The sequence below is a fragment of the Phalaenopsis equestris genome, unplaced genomic scaffold, assembly GCF_001263595.1.
Source record: "Phalaenopsis equestris unplaced genomic scaffold, ASM126359v1 Scaffold000139, whole genome shotgun sequence".
NCBI lineage: Eukaryota > Viridiplantae > Streptophyta > Magnoliopsida > Asparagales > Orchidaceae > Phalaenopsis > Phalaenopsis equestris.
Window position 1 is genome coordinate 282,371 of NW_018164581.1, and position 25,142 is coordinate 307,512.

Here is a 25,142-nt window from a genome sequence, read left to right on the forward strand (position 1 = left end):
TATATATATATATAGGGGAAAGAACAACGGTAGCTCCCTACGCGTTAATTAAAAGAAAATGTACAAAGAATGGAGGGGGAGGAGGATCCCCTTCAAAGAAACCAAAAATACATTTCAACACACTCACAGGGGTATACCCAAATACAACTCACACAAAAAGTAACAGAAATTTCCAAAATTACAGGTATACCCAAAACCAAATAGCAAAAACCCAAAAAGAAGTAAACCTGTGATCTAGTATATCTAGAGAAGTGACTACAAAAGAGATGCACAGAAAAAAATCTTCCGGTTAGCAATGATTATCCAAAAACAATCCCACGAGCAGACCAAAGAACTGACATGCCGCAATCCAAAGAGATCGAAAACAACTCTCCCCAAAAGTCCAAAGCTTGAGACGATCGGATCCTAAACCTGCATCCTAAAAGGGCTGAAGAAATAAAAAATAAATTGAAAACCAATTTTAAAGAAAATATAAAGGCGGTCCTCCTTCCTCTAGCTTCCAAACAGTAAAAGCAATCCAACCAATCGTAACAATGCCACCAGAATTATAGGGAAACAGAGAAAGATAGGAGCCATGAGCCTCCAAATGAGAGTGCCTCCTTGCTAGAGATGAAGCAGGAAGTATAAGACAACCCGGAAGAAAAAGCAAAAACCCCCCAGAGTAAACTCTCAGCCCGTAACCCGCAAATACCCCCATCTCCAACAACAAAATCATCATTAAAAAGGGAGCCCTGGTCCTCCCAAAAATGACTTATCAGAGGGAACCTCCAAACCCTCCAATCTAAAAGTAAAAGGCTCAACATCACATACTTCTTGAGAAGAAAAAACATTAACCCAATCATCCGCATTTGAGCAGCCCCCAAAGAGGAGTAACAAAGAGTGAAATACAGCCATGACACATCAAAGGCCGAACCCAACCACTCGACCACCAAACATACCCCAAAGGTAATGCATAAGTACGAATATAAGGAGTTTCCAAATTATCCCCCACCAGCAAAGTATAGAAAGGAGGGGTAACTGCTCCCTCCCTACAAAACTGACTAGAACCTCCAAAATTAGCAAGCCAGCTAAGAAATTGTTTGGGTTGCCCCTCTTAATTGGGTTCAATTTGTGTGGAAGATTTCTAAATAGTGCTCCTCTTTGTAATGTTATTTATAATCAAGTTTGTCATCCCAAAAGATTGGTAATTTCGACATTCATTGCCATGGTGGGACGTTTGAAATAATTTGGGCGACTCATTACTACATTTCGCTTGATAAAAATGAAGTTGGCTTGGAGGATTTATAATAGCTTCATTCTCTTACATATTTGAGGAGGCATAATTTGTCCTTGCGGTGGCTACTCCCTTGTTGATCATGCGGGTGAGATTGTGTTGTGGCTTAATTGATTTTCTTCTTAGCTCTTACCCATGAGTTTGCTAATATGGCGGCTGCTTCTTCGCTACCCTTGTTGGTTGGTTGTTGTTGCCATGGTGGGTTGGATTTATGAAATGATTTGAAAGCTCTTACCCATGATTTGAAAGTTTGAAAAGATAATATAAAGGCTTGATAAATATAAACATCACATTTAGGTTCAGATTTGGACATAAAAATTCATATGAGTGATGGAGTTATGGGTTTAGTGCTATGTTAATCTTGAGCCCATTCGAATATATTTGAAGCAAAGACTTGGAAAAGATACCCTTCATGGGTTGATCCAATTAGAAAATTTTGAAAAAGAGATATCCTTCTTGGATTGATTCAAGGATCTTGGGCTCTATTTTTAGATCTTTTTGATATAACTTTGAGGATTGTTCCACCCTTATTCCTTCGATCTTTTGGGTGGATCAGTTTTTGCTCTCCCATCCCCATTTTTATTTTTATCTTTCCTTTATTCTTGATTCTGTTTTTTGTGCTTATGTATGATACATAAATGCTCATGTATAGTCTTTTGCTATATGTGAAACCATCAAGCAAGGTCGCAAGTGGGTCAGTTTTGTTTTGGGACGTAGGGCGATGATGACAAAGGCACGCCGGTGGTAGAGCAGAATGATATCTCATTCTACAACAGCAGGACTCAATTTTAGAACCTGATGAACTGTAGGATGAAAGTATCATTCACCGACATAAGATTAAAGGAGAAACCGTACCTTCTTAGGTTGTTAGTAGTCCTAGACTCGATGACGTGATCGACTTGTGGACAACTATACTTTTTCAAAATTAATAAAACAAGTTGATTAGAACAGATACGATATTTATAAAAGAAAATATTTTTTCATTACAAAATAAAAAAACAAATTTTCTTTTATATGTCTGAAATATATATGCATACTAAAATATAAATTTTAAAATGTGTTACAAATTGGTTGTCCACTTGTTGATTACCGATCTTGAGCTAAGAAGTATCCTCCTGAGTTAGGTTCAGTAGAATATCCTTCTAGTGGAGTGGTAGACTTTATATATCAGGGTCACTGAGTAGCTTTCGACGTCCCTCGAATACAAATATATATATTTGAGCCCAACCCCGACCCGAGCTCTTGCGGTCCCCTCTTTTTGGATTTTTCGTATGTTTTCTTGGAATTTTTGGACAAAGCACTCGTGGTCATTTCTCCGGGATTTTCCCGAAAGTTTGATAGTTTTCTTTAAATTATTACTCAATTATTTTTCCCGAATCTTTTGTCGTGGATTTATTTGTCGATTTTCTCGAGAGTTTCCAAGCAACGTTTCCTTTATTTATACAGTAAATAATAGCTAACTTAAAAGAGTAGCAGACTTTCCAAATTTACAGGTGTGATTTACATTGCAACATTTTTTTTTATTATTTCCTAGCATGTATTACTTTCCCAGCATGTTATACTGTTTTTCCTAGTACGTTATACTATACTTTCAGCATGACATACTGTTCTTTCTTTTTACTGTACATTATACTATTATTTTCTTTTATAATGCATGTTTTGTTACTTTGATACACACTATACCTAAGTATAGGAAAACCTAGTGGTTACATAGGATTGAGATCAAACATAAAAGTGCTACAACGAAAAGCTTGGAGCAAACAACGTGGGCAGCTCGACGAGGACATTCAGAAGAGTGACTTTAAGCTGGATTATCAACATCAAAAACACAATTACATCACATAAACACTTTCCTTTCTTTAAATAATAATCTATAAAATTTTGAGGTAATTTGTCTAGCGCAGCGTAAACCCTCACATATCATCTTTTAGGCTGTTGCACAACCCTGTTGTGTAATTATAAGTCCTAACACCTAGGATTCCAAGATTTTTGTATGGCATGGTGTAAATCTTCCTATCTTTTTAGGTTATGTACACGATTAGATATCGTACGAATATAAGTCCTAAACTCTAAAATAAATTGCAGAATTAAATGTTAAAAAACATCATTTCAAAGACATAAAGCCAAACAACATGATAGGTGGGAGGTCACCGGGGTCCTCCCTGGATCCGTGATATCCCCAACTATTTGCTCCTTTGGATTCCTTAAAATAACTGTTCTTATTTTGAGTCACTCCTCCTTGATTTTCCCATGTTCAATCTTGGAAACCTAAACTTTAAAATCTGGAAGGTAAAACTACTGATCTTAATCGAGAGTTTTCTTAAGTGACCCCAGTCATTTAAAATGTAATTAACTATAAAAGTTTGACTCTATAGAGAACTTGAAACCCAGATAAAATAAAATCTATCTAATCTTTATATTAAGTAGGAAAAATTGTCGGTAAATAAAACGGTTTCGCAAATCAAACGGATGTCATATATGTCTTAGTTTATTTGATCGAGACTCATCCTCAAGTCTTGTGTTTATCTTTCGAGATAGATACAAGGTTTGAGGTATAATGTTCTTTCATTTAAACTGTGAAAAATATGGGATCGGTTTAATCTCATATTTTTCTAAACTTAAATATATATGTAAATCAAATGTCCTTCCGAAACGGACGATGAGATTACGATTCTGGCGGCCGACAACTTCTAACGAACAACTCCTTAACTAAAAATAGTGTCGACAACATATCACACTAAAAAATTATTAGGATAGATGTGAAGCTCTCTTAGAATATTACTCTTTCCTCTGTCTCATGTTTCCCAATTGGACCGCAATTTGATTTTAATCAGTAAAATTACACGTGATATGAAATGTATAAATAAATTCCTTGCATACTCTTGTGAATACAATGTCGAAAATATATCTCTCAAAACACACAACCGATCTCATCTTCATATACCCCTCAAATTTAAGTTTGTTGACTCTATGACTGTCCAAAACAAGTTATGTTATGATATTTTTGTTTGGGTCATCCTAATTTCATTTATATTGCTAATTTGTATCTAGATTTGTTTATCAATAAAAAAACTTGATTTTTACCAATGTGGTATTTGCCAACGTGCAAAACACACTAAAAATAATTATCATATGATTCAGTATAAAGCCCACATCTTTTTTCCACTATCCACGATAATATTTGAAGACAATCAAAGGTGGAAACCCTAAGCGATGTTAAATGATTTGTCTCATTTATTGATTAACATACTAGAACTACTTTGGTATTCTTAATGAAGGAAAAATCTGAAACAACCAAAAACAAAATCATTTATCGACTATCATACAAGAACTTTTCATGACATGATTCAAATACAATTTCAATGCAAAATTCAAATGCCCAAAACCGATAATTTAAATGAATATTTGGAATGTCTAATCGGATACTTCAAAACACCACTTAGTGTTTTGATAATTACCTATCAACACATCAGAACTTTCTATCCCACAATGCTGCTTAAAATTTTTGGATGCGCATCTTTTGTTCGCATGTATTCCCCAGTCTGAACCAAACTTGTTCATAAATCTATTAACTGTATTTTTTTGGTTGTCTCCAACAAAAAAAACTGTATTAAATATTACTCTCTCATTACCAAAAAATACGGCAACTCTATGAACGTCACATTTTTTGAAAAGTAAATATAGCATCCCAAATTTGATGTTCAGCAGAGAAATACAAATGACCATAAATTTTGGGCTGCAATTGATCACACCTACACATCAAACCCACATACTCCTCCAACACTTTTGCCTAATTCTCGTACTCCTGTTGAGTACATTACACCAACCCAATCTAAAGTTCACAAAAAAAGAACTTCATGTGTACACTAGGAGAACTAAAAATCTTGAGCATGTCAAAGACAACATACAAAGATAAAACTGATTGAACCCAAAAACCGAATCCACATTTAGCTAAAATTTTGAGTAAAAAGTCTAGTACCCAGAAGTTATCTCCTTCCTCTTCTGGTGTTGAAGAAGAGGAAAGAGGTATTAGATACCCAATTCAGGAGTATATAACTTATAAAAAGCAATCCTCATCATAAATTTAATTGAATAAGAAATATGAGGGCGGGTCATAGTGGCAATTTATTTTTCCCACTAACTTCCTACATCGTACAAGATCATTAAAAGGCTCTCCTTCATTAATTAGTTGATTAGTAAGCATTGAAATATTTCATGTTTTGACCCATAATCTTCCATTCAGTAAGATAGAAAGAAACGCTTCTTGCTTCTTGATAAATAAATCCACAAGAAGTATTTCAAAAAAATCAGATCCTTATTGTTAAACTGATTTCGCATAAATAACTATAGTAATAATATTCGTGGCACATCGCTTCAGTAGTAAAAATGTCATAAACATACACCACCAATAGAAATGATCTCAGAAGCAAATTGTTGTATCAGTGTAATCATTTTTTTCCTTTTTACATCTCGGAATCGTTTACTACTTGGCTAAATTTTCCAAACCGTAGCCAAAATCTTAGCTTCAATCCATATAATGACTTCTAACGATGACACATTTTCTAAATCATAGCCAAAATCTTAATTTACAAGTTTTATTTCCAATTAAGACATCCATTTCATCAAGCAACACTGCCCACAAAACACAATGAGATGGGGCTTGCTGAACAGATTTCGAGACCTCAACAGAGTCGAGAGAAGCAATAAACATGAAAGAAGTAGAAGAGTGAAGTACATAAGAGAAAATCGAATATGTGCCTAGAAGGAGGATCCACTGACGAAGATAATACTAGTGCAAGACTAGGATCAAGAGAACGAGGTATATAAAGTAAAGCATTAGTAATTGGTGGTCTGGGCCGAGCCACAGGTGGAGGTGGAGCTGAAAGAAGATTTGAACTGATGATGTGACACATTAACTCATCAAAATCTTGAGAAGATTTATGCATTGATGAGTCACCCAAAAATGGGGTCTCTTCATGAAAGATGACATCAGTAGAAACCATGATCATGTTTAGGAGAGGGGAAAATATTCATACAATTTTTGCAAAAAGATGTATCCTAGAAAGACACCTTAAACACTTAGGGTATAGTTTAGAAATATGTGGATAAGTATCACGAAGAAAACAAGTAAACCAAATAAAATAAAGCCAATTCATATGAGAAAAATTATCCATAAAAGTGACAATGTCAAAATCCATTAAATAAAACAGAACAAAGTCCCATGCATGCATTAATGCTTACCTCTTCAAAGAGAAATAAGTACAACAAGGCCACTAGGAGGATGATCCACTGACGAAGATGATACTAGTTCAGGACTAGGATCAAGAGAACGAGATGTATAGAGTAAGTATTAGTGATGGGTGGTCTGAGCCGAGCCATTGGAGGTGGAGCTAAAACAGGATTTGAATTGATGAAGTGATGCATTGACTCATCAGAATCTTGGGAAGATTTTTGCACTGATGAGTCACCGAAAAACGGGGTCTTTTCATGAAAGAAAACAGCAGTGGAAACCATAATCATGTTTAGGATAAGGGAAAAATATTGATACCTTTTTTGCAAATAAAAGAATCCTACAAAGAAATTTTTAAAACTTAAGGTCTAGTTTAGAAAAATGTGGATGAGTATCACGAACAAAATAAGTAAACACAGATAAAGTAAAGCTAAGTTATATGAGAAGAATTATACACAAAAGTGATAATATTGAAATCCATTAGATAAAACAGAACAAGGTCCTATACATCAGAATGAACTAGCTTAAATTATGACTATTTTTTATTAATTCTGAGAACAAATGAGAAATAATCGTATTTAATAAATTGACACAACTCAAAATCTAAAGATGATAATCGTATTTATAAATTAACAGAGATAAAGTGGTAGAATAGGCTATGGGTTGAGGTAGTTCATTATCCACCCCCTAATTCTCATCCTTTACGAAGAAAAAGAAGAAGCAATTAAAAGAATGTGTAATCTTACTAACATAAATCAGATTAAAAGAGAATTACAATGAACTAAGGACATATGTTAAAGGTAATGCAACCGAAATATAAATGGTGTCAAACCAAGAACATTAGAGGTAGATTCATCAGTTAAATATGTTTATGAAAGATGGAAAAAAGTTTTAGATTACAAGTCATGTGATCCGTGGCACAAAAATCAATGACCCATTGTGTGGAAGAGGGAAAAAAAAGTACGCTCGTTATATGACACGACAAGGTTCATGTACTTATGTGATGAACTAGGTCAATTTGAAAACTCATAATAGTCATTTGTTCATTTTGAGTCTGCTTCAATCCAACATCGTGACATAAGAGCAATAGTGCATTTAATTCTTCATAAACAAGTTTAAAGTGAATGTGACATTTATAAATGATTGATCCCATTCTTCAGCTTGGCAGAACAACTATCATACATGAAAGATTCCATAAATTTTCTCCCATAAAAATACAACGCATTTTTAACACAATCACGAGTAGTACGACCAGATTGATCAAGTTCAATAAAGTTTCGTATTTGTATCAACAGTTGAGCATCGATGCTCATCCACACATAATAGTTAGAATCAATATGGACTGAAGGATTATCAAAGAGTCGACTCTCCTGAGAAATACTTCTTAAGTAGTGTCTCGTAGCTTTATTCCAATAAAAATAATTGATCTCATTTAACTTTTTCATTTGTAATTTTAACCACTGACAGAACCAAACTTGTCACAACATGTTTTTTTTTGTTCCACAACCATAATTATCACCAAATATTCAAAGAGACTGAATCGGAACAGAAGGACAAGCTGAAGGGCGAGACGAGCACTTGACGAACGATTCAATGATAACCGAAGACAAACAAAAACAAAAGCTAATGAAGCCAAATGAAGTAGTTGAATGAAGTAGCATATGAAGTCGACTAAAGCAGATTAAGTCGGCCAAGCATACACCAATCAGGATGAAGATGAAGCAAAACAAAGCAAACGATGCTTACAGGATGAAGACCAAGCAAATAGTTACGATTAACCACAAACAAGGTGGATGAAAACAAGTGACGTCGAAGTCGAATGATGTAGATGAAATCGAACAACAAACTATGCCCTAATCCCGTCATAGGATGAAGGAGAAGCAGGCAGAGCTGAATGAAGGACGAAGTCGTGCATGTCTATGAGAACACGAGAAGAAAAACTGCCTTTTTTTTTTTTTCTTTTATTCACCAATTGAAAACATGTTACATATTTATATACACTCCAATCTCTATAGATTATGAATATCACTAATAGAGGAAAGATCCTGAAATTAGATATCCTCTAATAACATTACAAATTTATTAGATTTACTATATCATGCTTCGCATTATACAACCATCAAATTTATTACTTTCCATAACAAATGTAAATAAGTACTAAAGTCATTACTATCTAAAAGGAATAGGATCATCTCTATGTGCAGATAATAATTTCATGACATGTCATCTCTGACTCACAAACTAGAGATGTAAACTCGAACTATACAAATAAAGAACAAGGGATCAGGATATATATTACCTTATCAATGAAGACGCAACCAGTTGAACTTAGCTGGATGGAAGCTTCAATTTTCAGCATCTCCTGCTTCCTGTAGCAATGATGAGAGCATAATTGATGTGCCATGGCCTTTATGGACTTCTTGTTGCAAAAAAGCCTGGAATAGTTTCTGAAGAAATAAGTACCGAGCGGGATAGCATCATTCATTATGTCAATTAACACATCCTGGTCAATAGAATCATATGCTTTCGCTACATCAGCAACAACGATGTACATCTTAGAAGAAAATGATGATCCCTTTCTGACACTATGAATAAAGTGGTATAGACTTTGGTACATGTCGTTATAATCAAACACAGAAGCTCCTAATTTATCTGGATCATCAGCCTTTATAATTTGGAGAACTACAAAAAGCTCTCGGAGAGCAGAATTAGCAGACTTAAACCAAATAAATCTGCCTTGCTGTTTCAATGCCTTCACATTAACTATAGAATTTTTCTTTCCTGCAAACAGAAACTTTGACGGGGCTCTGAGATTCGCTAAAGGCCTTACATTCTTCTCTTTTGGGAGAAACCTAACCCTTGAAAATCCAAATGCGCTTCTCCCTAAGCTGATTCTCCTTTCATTTAACACTTTATCCAAAGATGCATGATCCAAAACACCGTAATTTGTATCTTTTAATCGACTGACTGTGCTCTTAAACAATTTGTTCCAAGTGGATTTTGGATAATAAAAAACATCAAGCTTTCTGGTCTCTCTTTCTGTAACATAAAAGTTGTTTCCTAGCAAGGGTACCACAACATGTGAAAAATACCAATATATCCAGGACCTGAATATCTTGTTTTGCAGGGACCATTGTGCATCACATAGTACTTTACAAAGCTTCTTCCTCTTCCCATAAGTTTTATCATTTTTCCATAATCCACCACAAGGGCAATCAGTGAAGGAAATTTTTAATAGAAATGGGTAGTGGGACGATTTTAGCTTGTACATGCATTGCTTCAACGAAAACCTTTCAAATCTGCGCAGCTTGACAAATTTTGAAATATTTTTCCTCAAGGCTCTCCATGTGACATAATCGCCAAGTAAATCATTGGGGACTAAGCTTCTGGTTACCGCCCAAACAAATGAGACTACTTGTTTATGCGAACAATAAGAATCAATTAAATCACGCTGCAAGCACATTTAATTAAGCATTTACGATCAAAAATATTTATTAAACCACAGTTTCATTTGAAAGAATGATGTGCCAATACTTCAGCTGAATGGATGTTACTAAGAAAATCTCAAGGTACGCATCATATTCTACATAATATAGAATTTTATCATGAATATTGATGAAAATTAATATAAGAAAAACCAACCATGAAAGCAAAATAAATGACAAAATCATGACCACAGTCAGTGAAAAACCTTTTTTCCTGCATCAAATTTAATATTTGGCAATACGAAAATTGATACTTCTGCATACATCATAGTTACTTCAAATTGCAAACCACATTAGTATTATCAATATTATGAATTTATCGCAGCCACATATATCAAGAGTTGATAAAATTTCAAGAAACAAACGAACTTGAGTTTCAAAATTTAGGAGGGGAAAGCAGTGTTAAAAAATCACTTTGTAGTTACGAGAATCCCAGAAACCATAAAAACCGTGACTTTAGTAGGAAGAGACTAATCATACATTGATAGAAACTAATCTTTGATTGATAGAAAGCTGTTCTTTCACAAAAAAATAAAAGTAGATAAATATCAATCTGAATAAGTAATTCTGCAGGCAAAAGCAGAGTACAAACATGCTTAAATAAAATATCTAAAAACTCAAACCTCTATTTCAGATCCATTAGAAATTGCTTTGTTTTTATCAAAAACTGGCTTCAGGCAATGTCTCCAAAGCAACTTTTTGTATTGGCACCGCTGGCTATTCCGTATGAGAACCCTGAACAAGCCTATTAATGAATGAATCCTGGGGAAAAACAAAATAAAAAAAAAATAGAAAAGATGATTACTAGCATTAAGAAAAAAAGCATTTTAACAAAATAATAATTAATAAGTACTACAATGACTTGAATCTAAAATAAACACCAGTTGTAATTGTCACAATGTCTTATTACAATATGAAGGTAAATACCTCTGAACTAACCTATACGTCTCCGTAATTTCTAATTTTTATTAGTTCTCCCGGAGAACATATCCTAGATCGCCAATCATAATTTCTAGCAGCCCTAAAGCCTTCATTTTGGGTGACATTCCCTATGATCTGTAAGATTCTAAACCTGTTATTAGTGCATATGATCACCATCACATCCTATAGTAAGATCATGAATGCCAATCAAATGTTATCAATAAATTTGACCGAATAACTGAGACATCTTCCAAAGTTTTCTTATAGCACCCATCAATTCAAGTTTCTCACACGAGTCAACGTGTCGGTGATCATGATTTCTAGCGGCCCTAAAGCCATCATTTTGGGTGGCATTCCCTATGATTTGTAAGATTTTAATCCTGTTATTAGTGCATACGATCATCACCACATCCTATACTAAGATCATGTACTAATGTTATCAATAAAGTCGACGGAATAACTCAGACATCTTCCAATGTGTTCTCAGAGCACCCATCAACTCAAGTTTCTCACATACGGACTTGTCACTGAAAAATTGGTCTAACAAATTTCCACCGGATTCAGGTTAAAACAGATCTTCGTTTATGGGCTAAAACTCTTTGCTAAATTGTTCAGCAATTCCAGTCAAATTTACAAACTCCCTGCTTAGTTCTGCAAGGTTCATGATGATTAAAAAAATGTTGAATGATAAAAAAGAAAAAATTGCTCAAAAAGATCTCTCATGTACATTCATAACATGAGCTTATATAGGGTATTACAAAGTTTTACAAATAAAACCATAAACTTCTTCAATATTTCCTTTTTACCAATAGGACCCTAAAAAAGGTCCAATTCTCAATACACCCTTTCGAGATGAGCAAAAGATATCCATTAAGCCAATCTTGTCACATGACCTAAACAGATCTAATGAACTAAGCCATTTCGTGACGCAATCAACCACTTGCTCTCCAGCAGCTACATGACTTAGCACCAGCAGCCCGCTATTCAGCTTTTCCTCGAGGAATGATCTATCAATCTCCAAATGATTGTTTCTACCTTATGAAAGCGTAGATGTGAAGGCAAATTGCAGCCTAGCAGAACCAAAGGAGAGAAAATAGAATTTCCAAAAGCAGTAAACGTGGAGACAGCGGCAAGAAAGCAAAAAACAAAAAAAAAAAAAAAAAAAAAAAAAAAACCACAGCCGAAACACAATTTCGCAAGCAAGAAAGTGAAAAATCTACAGCCAGTTAAAAGAATCAGCATCATTAATAATAGAAACACAAATTGAACTGTTGGTATGTAGTTCTGCCGATCTCCAGTTGCAGCGGCTAGCAGAAATAAAGGTAAAAAAGTGAAACAAAGGGAAACCATGACCTGTTGTCCCAGCTGGCTGTGGGAGGCAATCACATTGGGAACGAGAGAAAAAAGTTTCAAGTGAACCGAACGTTTCAATTCTCCCTACGAATGTGCTTTGTGGAGAGTAGGGCTGCCAAAAATGCTCGTTGTTCACGAACAGTTCGTGTTTGGCTCGCCGAGGAGTTCGTGTTCGATTCGTTCGAATTCATTTGATAAACAAAAGAAACAAACACAAACAATTTTTTTCATTCGGTTTATAAACGAACCAAAAAACAAACAATCATTTGTTCGATCGTGTTCGAATCACTATTGTTCCAAATAGAAAATAATGTAAAATAATTATATATAAAACATTTATCATATTTTAAAAATAATAATATACACAAAAAAATTATCATATTTAAAAAAAATTGAATCCTATAAATTATAATCTGATCTTCAAGTTCGCTTCTTAACTTATACTAAATTCTAAAATTTCGTATCTATCTTCAGGTTCGTCTCTTAGCTTAAATTTTTATATATTTCTTTTAAATTTATTTAATTTCTTTGAGTAAAACTTAGTTTTGGGAGTGAAATCTCGCATTATGATTTTTTTGTGAGTTGTGTTTCGGCTATTTTGCATTTGTGTTGTAATACATACAAGTTTAAGCATTAATTTCATAAGGTTTAAGTTTTTAAAAGGTTTCAAACAATTCGAACAAATTTGTAAGATTTCAAACAATTCAAACATTTCAAACATATTTCAAACAAATCAAACCAAGCACGAACAGTAACTTCACGAACAATTTCAAAACACACGTAATTTCAAATGAACCAAACACGAACACGAGCTATGTTTGTTCGTGTTCGGTTCGTTTACAACCCTAGTGGAGAGCGGGCTAAAATTTTTTTGGATAATGATCACTACTCATATGAGTGAAATCTACAATTCAAGAAATAAATATCTAAAAGAATTAGGCTCTATTTGGGACAGCTACAGCTTAATAATAAGTTGTTAGCAGCGCAACAGCTACAACAGGAAGTTGTCGCGCAGAAGCTTATACGGATTAGCTGACTGTCTGTTTATTTTTCGCAGTTTGAAAACAGTTGTGCTGCAGTTATTTCTAAACAAATGATCGTTATGCCCATATATAGTACCGTTGTTTGCAACAGAACTGTTTATATCATTACATTTTATACTTTAAAAGCAAAAATTTAGCGCAAAAAATTACAAAATAAAGATAAACATCTCATTTATTAGTGAACAACATGATTATTAAAATTAACAAAAAAAATCTTAAAACAATTAATGATATGATAATATTATTTTTAAAATGCAGACGGCGTATGTCACGAGCTAAGTCGTCCTCCAGGGATAATCTTCATGCCCGATCACTCTTAATGATGGAATCCTCCAGTCTATCTGCCCACTGAAAACAATCACAGTTTTACATGATTCTTCACGAGCACCTATAAAATTGTCTCTCGCAACTGTAAGGAACTTTGAATTCTACAATAGTTGTGCAATCCTGATACCAGAAATTCTCGAGCTCATCTTTCCAGAATGCTCAAAAGCATCTCATTAGACATAGCACAAGTAAAAATTCATAACATGAGTAATTAATTATAATTTTATGCAATTGTGAGGTCTCAAAGAACTCAATATATAAACCAACGAATCTGTCACTACAAGAAAACAACATACCTTATAAAAAAAAGGTTCTTGAGATTGTCCTTAACCCACATAATACTAAGCTCGTGTGTATCACTAAAAAAAAACCATCTGAAATAACCTCAAAAATTGTAACACCGAAGAAAAGAGAGGAAGTTGATTTTCTTCATTAGAATTTCAAATGTGACACAAACCAATAGCAACATACAGGCTATCCAGAAGAACTCATAAGATCAAACGCCTCATCAGAGAACTCCAAAGCCCATTGAAAAAAATAAAAGAAATGCAGAAGGAAAAAAGACATACAAATTGCATAAAAAACCAAAATAATCAATTTCAATTGACAAGGAACGAAAATAAACATAAAATGTATATACACATGGAGATGTCCCACAATAATTTAATTAAAAATAAATGTCTCTCAAATGTCATCGCTCCCATTAAAAAAATGTAGGTAAGCCGCTCTAAGGTCAACGAGCATCACCATGAAAAAATTTATCTGAGTCAAATCTTCAAGCAACTTCATAGAGTACAAATACAACAATATGTCCTAAAAAATTTCTAGAGTTGCATCCAGAATTCGCATAACATGCTAGACAAATGTTGCTTGTGATGGGTCGGAGTCATTGGTGCATGAAGCCACCAACTGTAAGATCTGACGTCTAAGGAAAGCAACTCCCTCCTTTTTTTTCAACCGGATGATGGTTTGACCGGTTAGTGGAAACTTCATGGAGGTTTGGGCTTGGGGCCTTCAATGGAATCACATGTTTAGTCAGTTCCTAAATTTCAAGGGATGTCACTAAACCCTGCCTCATTGGAAGCACATGCATTGTTGTCCATTGTGATGACACCTCTAAATATACGATCCAACTCCTTCACCTAATTAAGATCGATTCCACTATATTTTTTTTTCAGCATGCACCACCTAAAAAGTCATATAACAAGTGGGATTTAAAAACAAATTAAAAATTCACAAAAACAATGGACATTTTAAAGATCCTCACAGCCAGTCTCGATGTCCATCACTCCTCAGAAGGCATCAATCGTTTGTTTAACGGATCTCACCCCAAGTCCGTTGATCCTCGCTTCAATTTCTTTCAAATTTTAAAATCATTTGTTAGTTGATCTCACTTATTTTTTAAATGCATCCTATTACACTGTTTATCCTTTCCTTAAATATCCTAATAATTATTCGCCCGCCTTCCTTGTTGAATTAGATTGTCAACCCATTTCTATCACAAGCACAACCACAAACCAACAATGCACCAATCACCACCTCCACACATTCACCAACACATCCTCTAACACAAACACAATCACACACCAACCACCACCTCGCTCGGCAACACCACCACCTTCACACATCCACCAACACATCCTCTAACACAAACAAAACCACATACCAACCACCACTCCCACAATACCATCACGAACACATCCACTAATATAAACATAACCATACACCAAACAACACCTCTACATACAAACTAACGTACACCACCCCCAAACATCAAAGGTAAAGATAAAGGCTCATTCCATATTTTTTATTTTTCGGATACCACGTACAAGGGCACCCGAAGCATTGCTATCAACAAATCAAGCACTCGCTTTCAGCCATTTCTCAAACTCTCACTCAAAGTTCAAAGATAAATATAAAGTGTCACTCCATATTTCTATTTTTAGGATACCACATATAGAGAACCCGAAACATTGCTAACAACAAATCAAGCACCCCCGTTCAGTCATTTCCCAAACTCTCACACAAACATCAAATGTAAAGATAAAGTCTCATTCCATATTTTTCAAATTTTGAATACCACACACACGACACCCGAAAAATTTCTAGCAATAAATCAAACACCAGAAACAAAACATACACCGCAACCAAAACATTGTTGATAGCAGACCCACCACCATCTATCATCCATTTCTCAAATTTTGACTCAAATATCAAAATTCTTGATATCTCAATCAATATTCATAAAATACACAACAACCGAAACATTGCTATTGCAAAATGCTACACCAACATGTATGCATTTCTCAAATCCAACTCAAATATCAAAACCATAACGAGTAGAGCAAAACAGAAATCATCCTCTGGGGATAGGTAAGTAATTATACCAATAAGACCAAAACGAACATAGCAAATCCACAAACTGAACAAACCAAAACGCAACTAAAATTCCAAACCACAAAGCTTCAAAATCATAAACCAAATAAATCATGGATATAACATGAAGTATCAAAATCATCAACCAAGCATATTAAATTGAAAACCACCAAATCAAGCAAACAAAGAAATCAAGAAGAGGAAACCAACCAAACCAAGAATCGTTGCATAATCACAAAATCACCAAATAGAAAAGGCAAAGATTATCAGAATAGAGGGGAGAGGTAGAATACGGACTACCGCACAAAACCCATAATGCGCACAACCACCAAACCGAGCCAGGGAAAAAACAAGACATGGAGAGAGAATAGAAAGCTCACCGCAATAACCACCAACCGAAAAATATAAACGATCGCACTGAGCATAGAGTGCACAGAACCACCAAATCAAATGGAAGAAAAGAGAGGAGAGGGAGATGTAAGAGCCATCAGAACAACCACTCGCAACCAACAAGAGGCAACTGGAAAAAATGCCTAGTCATCGGAGCCATGGATCCAAGGGAGAGAGGTACTTAAGTCAGAAGAGACGCGAGAGAGGGAGCCACTGGGTCGAGAAGGGTAGCAAGGTAATACTTAACGCGAAGAAATGCAAGCCGCGATGTCGAACCCACTGCAACGATTTAACACAGATTATTGGGACAACCTACAGTGCCACAATAACCAAATGCCTCAGCTCTCAGCTAGCGTTTTCAAAACACACCGCATAAAATAAGCTGTCCCAAATAGGACCTTAGTGTCACATCCCAACTGGCACCCCTTTCAAGAATCGATTGAGATGCGACAAAGGCAGAAAATTTAGCCAGACTAATTTTTCACCAACACTCCTCTTAACTTGTATAATGAGGACCCAGTAGATGATAAAATAGTCTAACTAAATTAATGTAAATAAAAGTGACACATTGCATTTCATAATTCATTCAAATTCATATTCGAAAGCATGAAAAATCGTATCATCAAAATATATATATTATACATAGTCGCTAAATGTAACAAAAATACAAGTACGTACCTAAAAGCTATAAAAGCTCCCCAAACCTATAAAAATCAAAAGTTGTACAAATCACCGCAAGCTACATCCACGGCTCTCCTTGCCTCTTCCTGAAAGGCAATGTAGAGTGAGCAACAACAAACTGCGAAATAATCAAGGATAAAATAAGATTTTATAGACATAAAAGAAATCAATTTGCATACTCATATGAAACTATACATATATACACATGTCACAACATGTTAGAATCGTATATAACATGAAAAAAAAAAACAGAGTGTAGAAATCAAGACTGCTATGTAAACACGTCATTTCATTTATGTATGGACATAGGCACATAATTATATGCACATTCACAATAATAGAATCTTAGCAATGTCATCATAGTCATATAATCATGGAATAATAGTAACATCATTTCATAACAATGTCACCTGTAAATGTATAAACCTCAATTATTTCATGACTTATCATATCATGAATTGTCACTCTGCCCCAAAAGTTATATTAACAATCGATAAAAGTTAGCCCCACCAACATGTCAGTAACCAATAGCCCACTTGATAGAAATGTTTTCCTACATTTTGTTATCATTTGATTAGAACAATTTTTAGAGTTTCGTCGTCGTATGAACACCAGGAATGGGGAATATCACATCCCTGCATAGCGTACTTGCAAACATTCATATAATAGTTTACTCATAACATCTCTTGTGACATTTCTTAAAACATAATAATCGAAACAAACAATCATAGGTATTTCTTAGATTGTATGTATGAATCATAACAAATGAATACATGTAGATAAATAATTTCATAAGCATACTCAAATGTATCCAAGCAAGATCATAGCATAATAACATCACATGTATCGTAGGAAGAAACCAATTTCCATTCATACATTCACCGCAAATGTCTATCCACATATGTAATAATTTCTAAATGCATCGGTGTCAAACGTGGAATCACGACTTGATGTAGCAGTCCTACAACAAATTTCCTCACTTGTCTCTAGTTTGCCGCCTCGTGTAAACAACCTAAAATTTTTTAACAACTTAGGGTTTCACGAAAATTAATTCATAATGTGCATTAACACAAAACATGATTTATTTTCCCGAACATATCTCAAACAGGCTTCTCGAAATAAATAATTGTTCTCTAATCCGCCTAAACTTCCTTCCTCTTCTTCCTATGACCTCAATCATCTCTTCCCCTTCATTGATTTCATGCTAAAAACCTTTAGAATGTTACAAACAATGTTCGACGATTCTAACAAAAGTTCGACACCTGCTATAGCGACCTGAAATGAAAATTGCACAAATTTATGACTAACGTCAAAAAGAAATATAAAAGAAGTAAATGAATGTCTAAAATAACGCTAAAAAGATTTTCGCAGCTTAAGATTTCATCTTGGAACCTTGAATCGCATGTTGCAACTCTCCATGGATCGCCCAGCTACAATGTCACGATCATTGCTCCTTCAAATCGAGAGCGAATTTAGTCAGGCAGAAGGAATGGGAGTGGAGCACTTTATCGTTATCCCATCTCTCTTTTAGTTCCTCGATTGAATCGAGCCCTTGCATACACGTAAAAGCGTGCAATAGTTAATTGGCTAAAGTGCACAGCCAGGATTAGAAAGGGATTAAGGAAAGATTAAGATTTAATTAAGGTAATTATACTTATAACTTACGAAATTTACATCTCTCAATCCAATCATAATAAATATATATTGCTTTATATGCAATTAATCGATTTCATGCACAAAATTTTAAAAAAAATAATTCAATCAAAATTTGAGTGAAAAGCTAGGTTACTTTACAATTTGTCAAACTTTACCTGATTTTCCAAATTTTGCATGTAAAACTTAGACCATTTCATTAATGAGTTGGGTTTGTAAAGAGCCTCATAATATTCTTAAAAATAAATTCCTAGACTTCTATTTTAAAAATGGATCCTAAATTAGATACAAATCTAACATTCCCCCACAAGATGGGCAAAAGATATCCACTAAGCCGATCTTAACATACAACCTAGACAAATCTAACGAGCTATGTCCTTCAATGAGGCAGTCAGCCACTTGCTCTCTATTGGCTACATGACTTAGCTCCAGTAGTCTGTTATTTAGACTTTCCTTGATCAAGAAACTATCAATCTCCACATGTGGTTCCATCCTTTTGCACTGGGTTGTTTGCAATATTGATTGTCGACTAGTTGTCGCACCATAACTTCATTTGAGCTCGTTGCTCCACCAACAAAGCTCTCAACCACATCATCACGGCAACTCTTAAGGCCACGGCCTTGTACTCTATCTCTGTTGTTGACCTCGCTACTATCGACTGTTTCTTGCTCTTTCATGACACCAAGTTGCCCCATACAAACGTTCGGTATCCTGATGTGGATCATCTGTCATCAGCAAATCTCGCCCAGCCAGAGTCGCGATAGGCCTCAATGCCTACATGTACATTCTTCCTAAAGATCAACCCCTTCCCTGATGCACTCTTCAGGTACCTCAAAACCTAATGCATTAGGTCTGTATGGCCCTTACTTGGATTATGCATGTAGTGGCTCACTACAAATGAGATGTTGGGATAAGTGTGACTCAAAAAGAACAGGAGGCCTACCAATCTCTGGTACATCCCAAGATCACCTAGCTCTCCTACCTCTAAACTCAGTTTGGTCTTATGATCAATTGAAGAGATTGCAGCATGTTTGTTCCATGAGGTCATCTATTACATACTTCCTCTGAGACAATATTATCCTGTCCGGTCCACGGGACACATCAATCCCAAGAAGGTATTTGAGGAGTCCAAAGTCCTTAGCGGAGCAATTCCTACCTCATCTTCACCAATGACAATCAACTTATCAACATACACAACAAACATACCGTTGTGACCTCCATGTTGTTAAATGCACACCCTATGGTCGACATTGATCTGTTGATTTCCAATGCCCATCATAGCCTTCTTAAACTTGTCAAACTAAGCTCGAAGAGACCGCTTCAAGTCATAAAGTTAACTCTATGTTGATCGTGCAATCTATGAAAAACATAATCGAGGATTCATTAGCCATAGAAAAATAGTTTTTAGAAAATCTAGGAACAAGTCAAGGCAGACAAATTGGAGAATTATGTATTAGAGTTAGATGATTTACGAAAATATAAAGCTAGGGTTTGTTTAAAGGTTGATAATTTCAAGAATGAAAATCGTGAGACGTGTTTATCCAGCTATACTATTCACTAAAAAATTAATAAAATGTATACCGTCATGTCAACTAGTGAAGACGGAACATCAGTGTCAGTTACAACCTTTACTGATTCCAGAATGAAAATGGGAGGAGATTGATATGGATTGTTTGATTGGATTGCCTAGATCAAGTCAAGCTCATGACGCTATTTGGGTAATTGTTGATAGATTGACTAAGTTTGTCATTTCTTGCCTATTAGAATGACAGATCCAATTGAAAAGTTAGCAATGTTGTATGTGGATCAAATTGTAAGCTTGATAGATTGACTAAGTTTGTCATTTCTTGCCTATAAGATGATTTCCATGTTGATAGCAACGTTGTATGTGGATCAAATTGTAAGCTTGCATGGAGTGTCAAATTCTATTATCTCTGATAGAAATGACAAATTTACTTCCATATTGTGGAAGAAGATTCAAGAAACTTTGCGCACCAGGATGACTTTTAGAAAATAATTTCCTCAAACATTTGAACAGACATATATGTCTAATCAGACATTGGAGGATCTACTAAAATTATATGTTCTTGAATTTTGTGGAAGATGAGAATCACATATACCTTTAGTAATTTGTTTAAAATAACAGATTACCAAATTAGTGAACCCAAGGTCTTTGGAGGTGACTTGGTGAACCCAAATGAGACTTCATATGGAAGAAAGTGCAGGACACCTTTATATTTGACTAAAACTGGTGAACCCAAGATCTTTGGAGATGACTTGGCCAATTATGCGATTAAAAAGACTAAACTGATCAAAGGCAGATCAAGGGCAGTGCAAGATAGTTAGAGAAAATATTATAATGTCATTTTTTGCCCATTAAACAGACAAATCCAATTGAAAAGTTAGCTAAGTTGTAAGTGGATCAAAATGGAGTGTCACAATCTATTATCCTCGATAGAGATGACAAATTTACTTCAACATTGTGGAAGAAGATTCAGGAAGTTTCGGACACAATATTAACTCTCAATATATCATTCCACCCTCAAACATTTGAAGAGTCATATAGGAATATTTAGACTTTGGAGGATCTACTAAAATTGTGTGTTCTTTTTGTGGAAGATAGGAATCACATATACCTTTAGTAAAATTTATTTATAAAAACAGTTACCAAATTAGCATTGACATGGCTCCAAAAGAAGCTTCGTATGAAAGAAAGTGCAGGACCCCTTCATATTTGGCTAAAATCGGCGAACCGAGTTCTGTGAAAATGACTTTGTTAATGATGCAATTGAAAAAATTAAACTGTTCAAAATCAGACAAAGGGCAGCTCAACATTGGCACAGAAAAAATTATAATGTCAACCACAGACCAGTGGAGTTTGAAAATTGAGAGTTTATTTTGATTGAATTATGTCCTTTAAAAGATGTGCAAGGAAAAATTGAGTCGAGATATGGAGTTAAGATATGTAGGATTGGAAAGGTGACTTACAGATTAACTTTACCAGCTCATATGCAATGAATGCATAATTTATTCACATTTCTTCACTTAGAATGTATATTGCACATGAATCTAGCAGGGTGATAGATGACTCAATTGACATGTAGTCTGATCTGAATTACATTAAGGAACCTGAAGGGATTTTGGAATATGATGTGAAAAAACTTCGTAATAGAGATATCTCATTTGTGATCGAAGCATGAATCCAAGAGGAATGCTACTTGGGGGGAAAATTTTTTGAGAAGCAAGAAAGATATTAGCATCTTTTCATTTGAAATATATTTGCTTTCATGATTATTTCAAATTTCGTGATGAAATTCTTATGAGAATAAATTGTAATCAATAATTTTTAAATAAATAAATAAATAAATAAATAAATATATATATATATATATATATAGTACTAAAGCCAATAATAATAATAAATTGAATAGCAAGAATACGGATTTCGTTAGATTTTAGGGTCGTATTCCCCTTTCAAACAAATGAAACCTAAAGACGACAAACAAGCCTGCAAAAGATGGAAGAGAAGAAGAGAAAGAAGATAAGGAATTTGCAGCTTGCATGCGTAGGAGACGACGTCGAGCCCTATTTGATCTATCGATGAATCAGCAGCTTGGATGTTGTGCTCGTTGTGTTCAGACAAGTCGAACCCTTGTTGAAGGAGACAGAAGGGAGTAGAGGAAGGCTCGTGTCGGGTATGAGTCGAACCTTGCATGCATGAAGGAAGAATCGAAGCCGAACAAGAAAGGACGAGACAGCGACGTAGGGTTGAACCGCGACAAAAGGAAAGAGAGTCGAGACTCGCATGTCGAACCCTAGTTGAAGGAGACGAAGAAGGCAAATAAGGTAGAGGGTGGGTGGCTCAATCGAGAGTAGAAAAAGCCATGCCGACATCAAGCAAAAAACAGGGAGGGATTAAATCATTCTCAGCTGGTTAATGCGAGTTATCCGAAAATTTTCAAGTTTAATTATATAAATTTAATAGATTAAATATGTTATAAAATTAACATTTAAGGTTTTATGAATTTAAAACAGATATCATTAGTGGAAAGATATTGGTGCGAAGAAGGAAGACATTTAAGCTTTGTGAGCTAACGACAAGAACAGAACCATGAAGGTATTTAGGGTTTTATGATGTTAATTACTTTAATTGAAATTATCAAATTACTTACTAAATGCTAATAATGGGTTTAACTTAACAAAAAATTAAAAGGCAGAAGATTAAAGATTGAATCAATTAAAGTTGTTAGAGGGAAAGAAGAGCTTTGTGCAAGGAAACAAACATAACCTTTTAAAGTAACAAATTGAAAACTTATTTATATATGTCATTTTAATTATATGTCATTAGATATATTTAAGTTATTTTAGAAAAAGATTCTTATAGTTGTATGAAACAATAACTAATATAGTTAATAGTCAACTAAGTGAAGTGAAGAATAAATATTTCAGAGATATTTGAAAGCAAGTGAACAATCATTTTCTTGTACTAATGTGTTATTTAATAAAGAATTCCCTTATTATTTCATAAAAATGCTTTAATAATCAGAGACATGTTGTTCAAAGAATTTCTAAAATGAATAATCTGAAAAGAAAAAAAAAAGGAATGGTAAATTCAATGAGTTTAAATGAATGTAATTAAAAAAAAATGACATGCAAATGCTTGTCTTACTGACTTGCACGATTAAAAAATGGCAAAAATGCACCTTTGGGAGCAAATTTTTTAGGGTGCGGTGCCTATGGGTGCAATGTTGAGAATATATCCAGACTTGACGGTAATCCCGACATACTCTTAAGAAGGTGAAAAAGGGTAAATACTTGAATTAAAACGGGAAGAAATGTATTTAAAGTGAAAGTTTATGATTTTATAAAGTAATGAGGTGCTTTATCATTTGGTCACTCATGCATAACTTTCGCATATAAAATTAATGCATATTGAGATTATAATTACTGATTAAATCCTAAACTTACTGTTAAATTTAATGTTTTCTTTCAAGAAAAGAAAAATTGTAGATTGATATGTCTGATAATGTTTTCTTTCAAGAAAAGAAAAATTGTAGATTGTAGATGAGAGACATAGTTATAGAACTAAAACTGATAGACATCATGTTATGTTGTGTTGAGGTTGTAGCTTTTTTTTATGTTATTTTCTTCAGAGTAATAATTTATAGTCATTTATCGGCCTCATAAGTTATTTATAAATTAAATTATTATTTCTCGATGTTTTGATTTTTCTATATTGTGTGCTCTGTGGATTATTAGTAGCTCTTTTTTATATTGAAATTTTCTAACTCAATGAACATTTATTTAAATGTGAATATTATCCGACCGCAGTTCCTGACTTGATTAATTATAAGTTGTCAAAGCAAGTTGTTACAAAAATCGAGTTCCAAAAGCAAAAATTGTAATCACATTTTTATCACAACTAGCTATTTTAGGGCGTCAAACAGCCTTATATCATGAAAAGAAGGACAATTTTAGGGCGTCAAACAGCCTTATATCATGAAAAGGACGGCAAAAAAGTTTAAGATATAATGATCGTTGATGTTGTAGAATGTTTGAAATGGTTTTAAATGCCCAGTACAAATTTGTACATTCAACTTAAAAAGAATATTATGTGGCAGAAAATAAACATAAGCAACAGGAGAAATCTACTTACAAACACTTGAACTTCGATGCTTTGCAACAAGAACAGGCCACTGTAGAGTTGCTTGACTTCAGACATGAACAGAGTGCTTGCGACTCGACACCATTTGTAGAAACCCCAAAAATATGGTTTAGAAGAGAAATTGCACCAGACTTTGTTGGCTCCAACCTGTTTAGTATATCTGAATTTTTTGTAAGGATGCAAATACATAATGTCATTACTGTGACTAAAAAAATATTGATTTGGCAGTGAAGGTTCGATCGTAATTGTCAAGATGGTTCCATCTTTAAGAGCCAAATGTACGAAACACAGAGGGAGCAAGAGAAAGATAGCATGGAAAAGAAGAAAAAGAAAGGAAACTTTTAGAAGAAAAAGAAAGGTACTTTTACATTATGCACAACGAAACAAAAAAAAAACATTGAGTTTGTACAATGAAAAAATTAGTCATCATCTTAGAAATCTATCATATAATGGCTTTCTTGATTTTAGAACATACAACAAGGAAATGGAGAATACCAGACCCACACCCATACTGTAAGGTTTCTTTCCTAGCCAGTCAACACATATCAAATTTACAAACAGAGTTTAGACTTGCACTAACATAACAATTATCAAATAGCCTCTCACTAATTCTAGGATTACTACAGCATGTTTATCAAAACTCGAGGAAATCCCTAATAAAGGTAAAATTAATAAACAATTTCATCGCTTTCTGACTAGATTTGTCATAACTCACCAACTTATAAAACATGGCATGGGCATTCAT

The 25,142-nt window shown here is 34.4% G+C and overlaps 1 protein-coding gene across 3 annotated transcripts in view; it reads right to left on the reverse strand.

Annotated features, from left to right (window-relative positions):
* The window catches only part of LOC110021683 (telomerase reverse transcriptase), a 76,003-nt gene that overhangs the window by 38,052 nt on the left and 12,809 nt on the right, over positions 1 to 25,142 (reverse strand). For all 3 annotated transcript variants that reach the window (XM_020720273.1, XM_020720272.1, XM_020720271.1), the window contains exons 3-5: positions 24,389 to 24,557; positions 10,612 to 10,750; positions 8,803 to 9,954 (exon numbers count right to left, since the gene is read on the reverse strand). In XM_020720273.1, the coding sequence (XP_020575932.1) occupies positions 8,803 to 9,954; positions 10,612 to 10,750; positions 24,389 to 24,557 (1,460 nt within the window). The remainder of the gene's footprint in view (positions 1 to 8,802; positions 9,955 to 10,611; positions 10,751 to 24,388; positions 24,558 to 25,142) is intronic.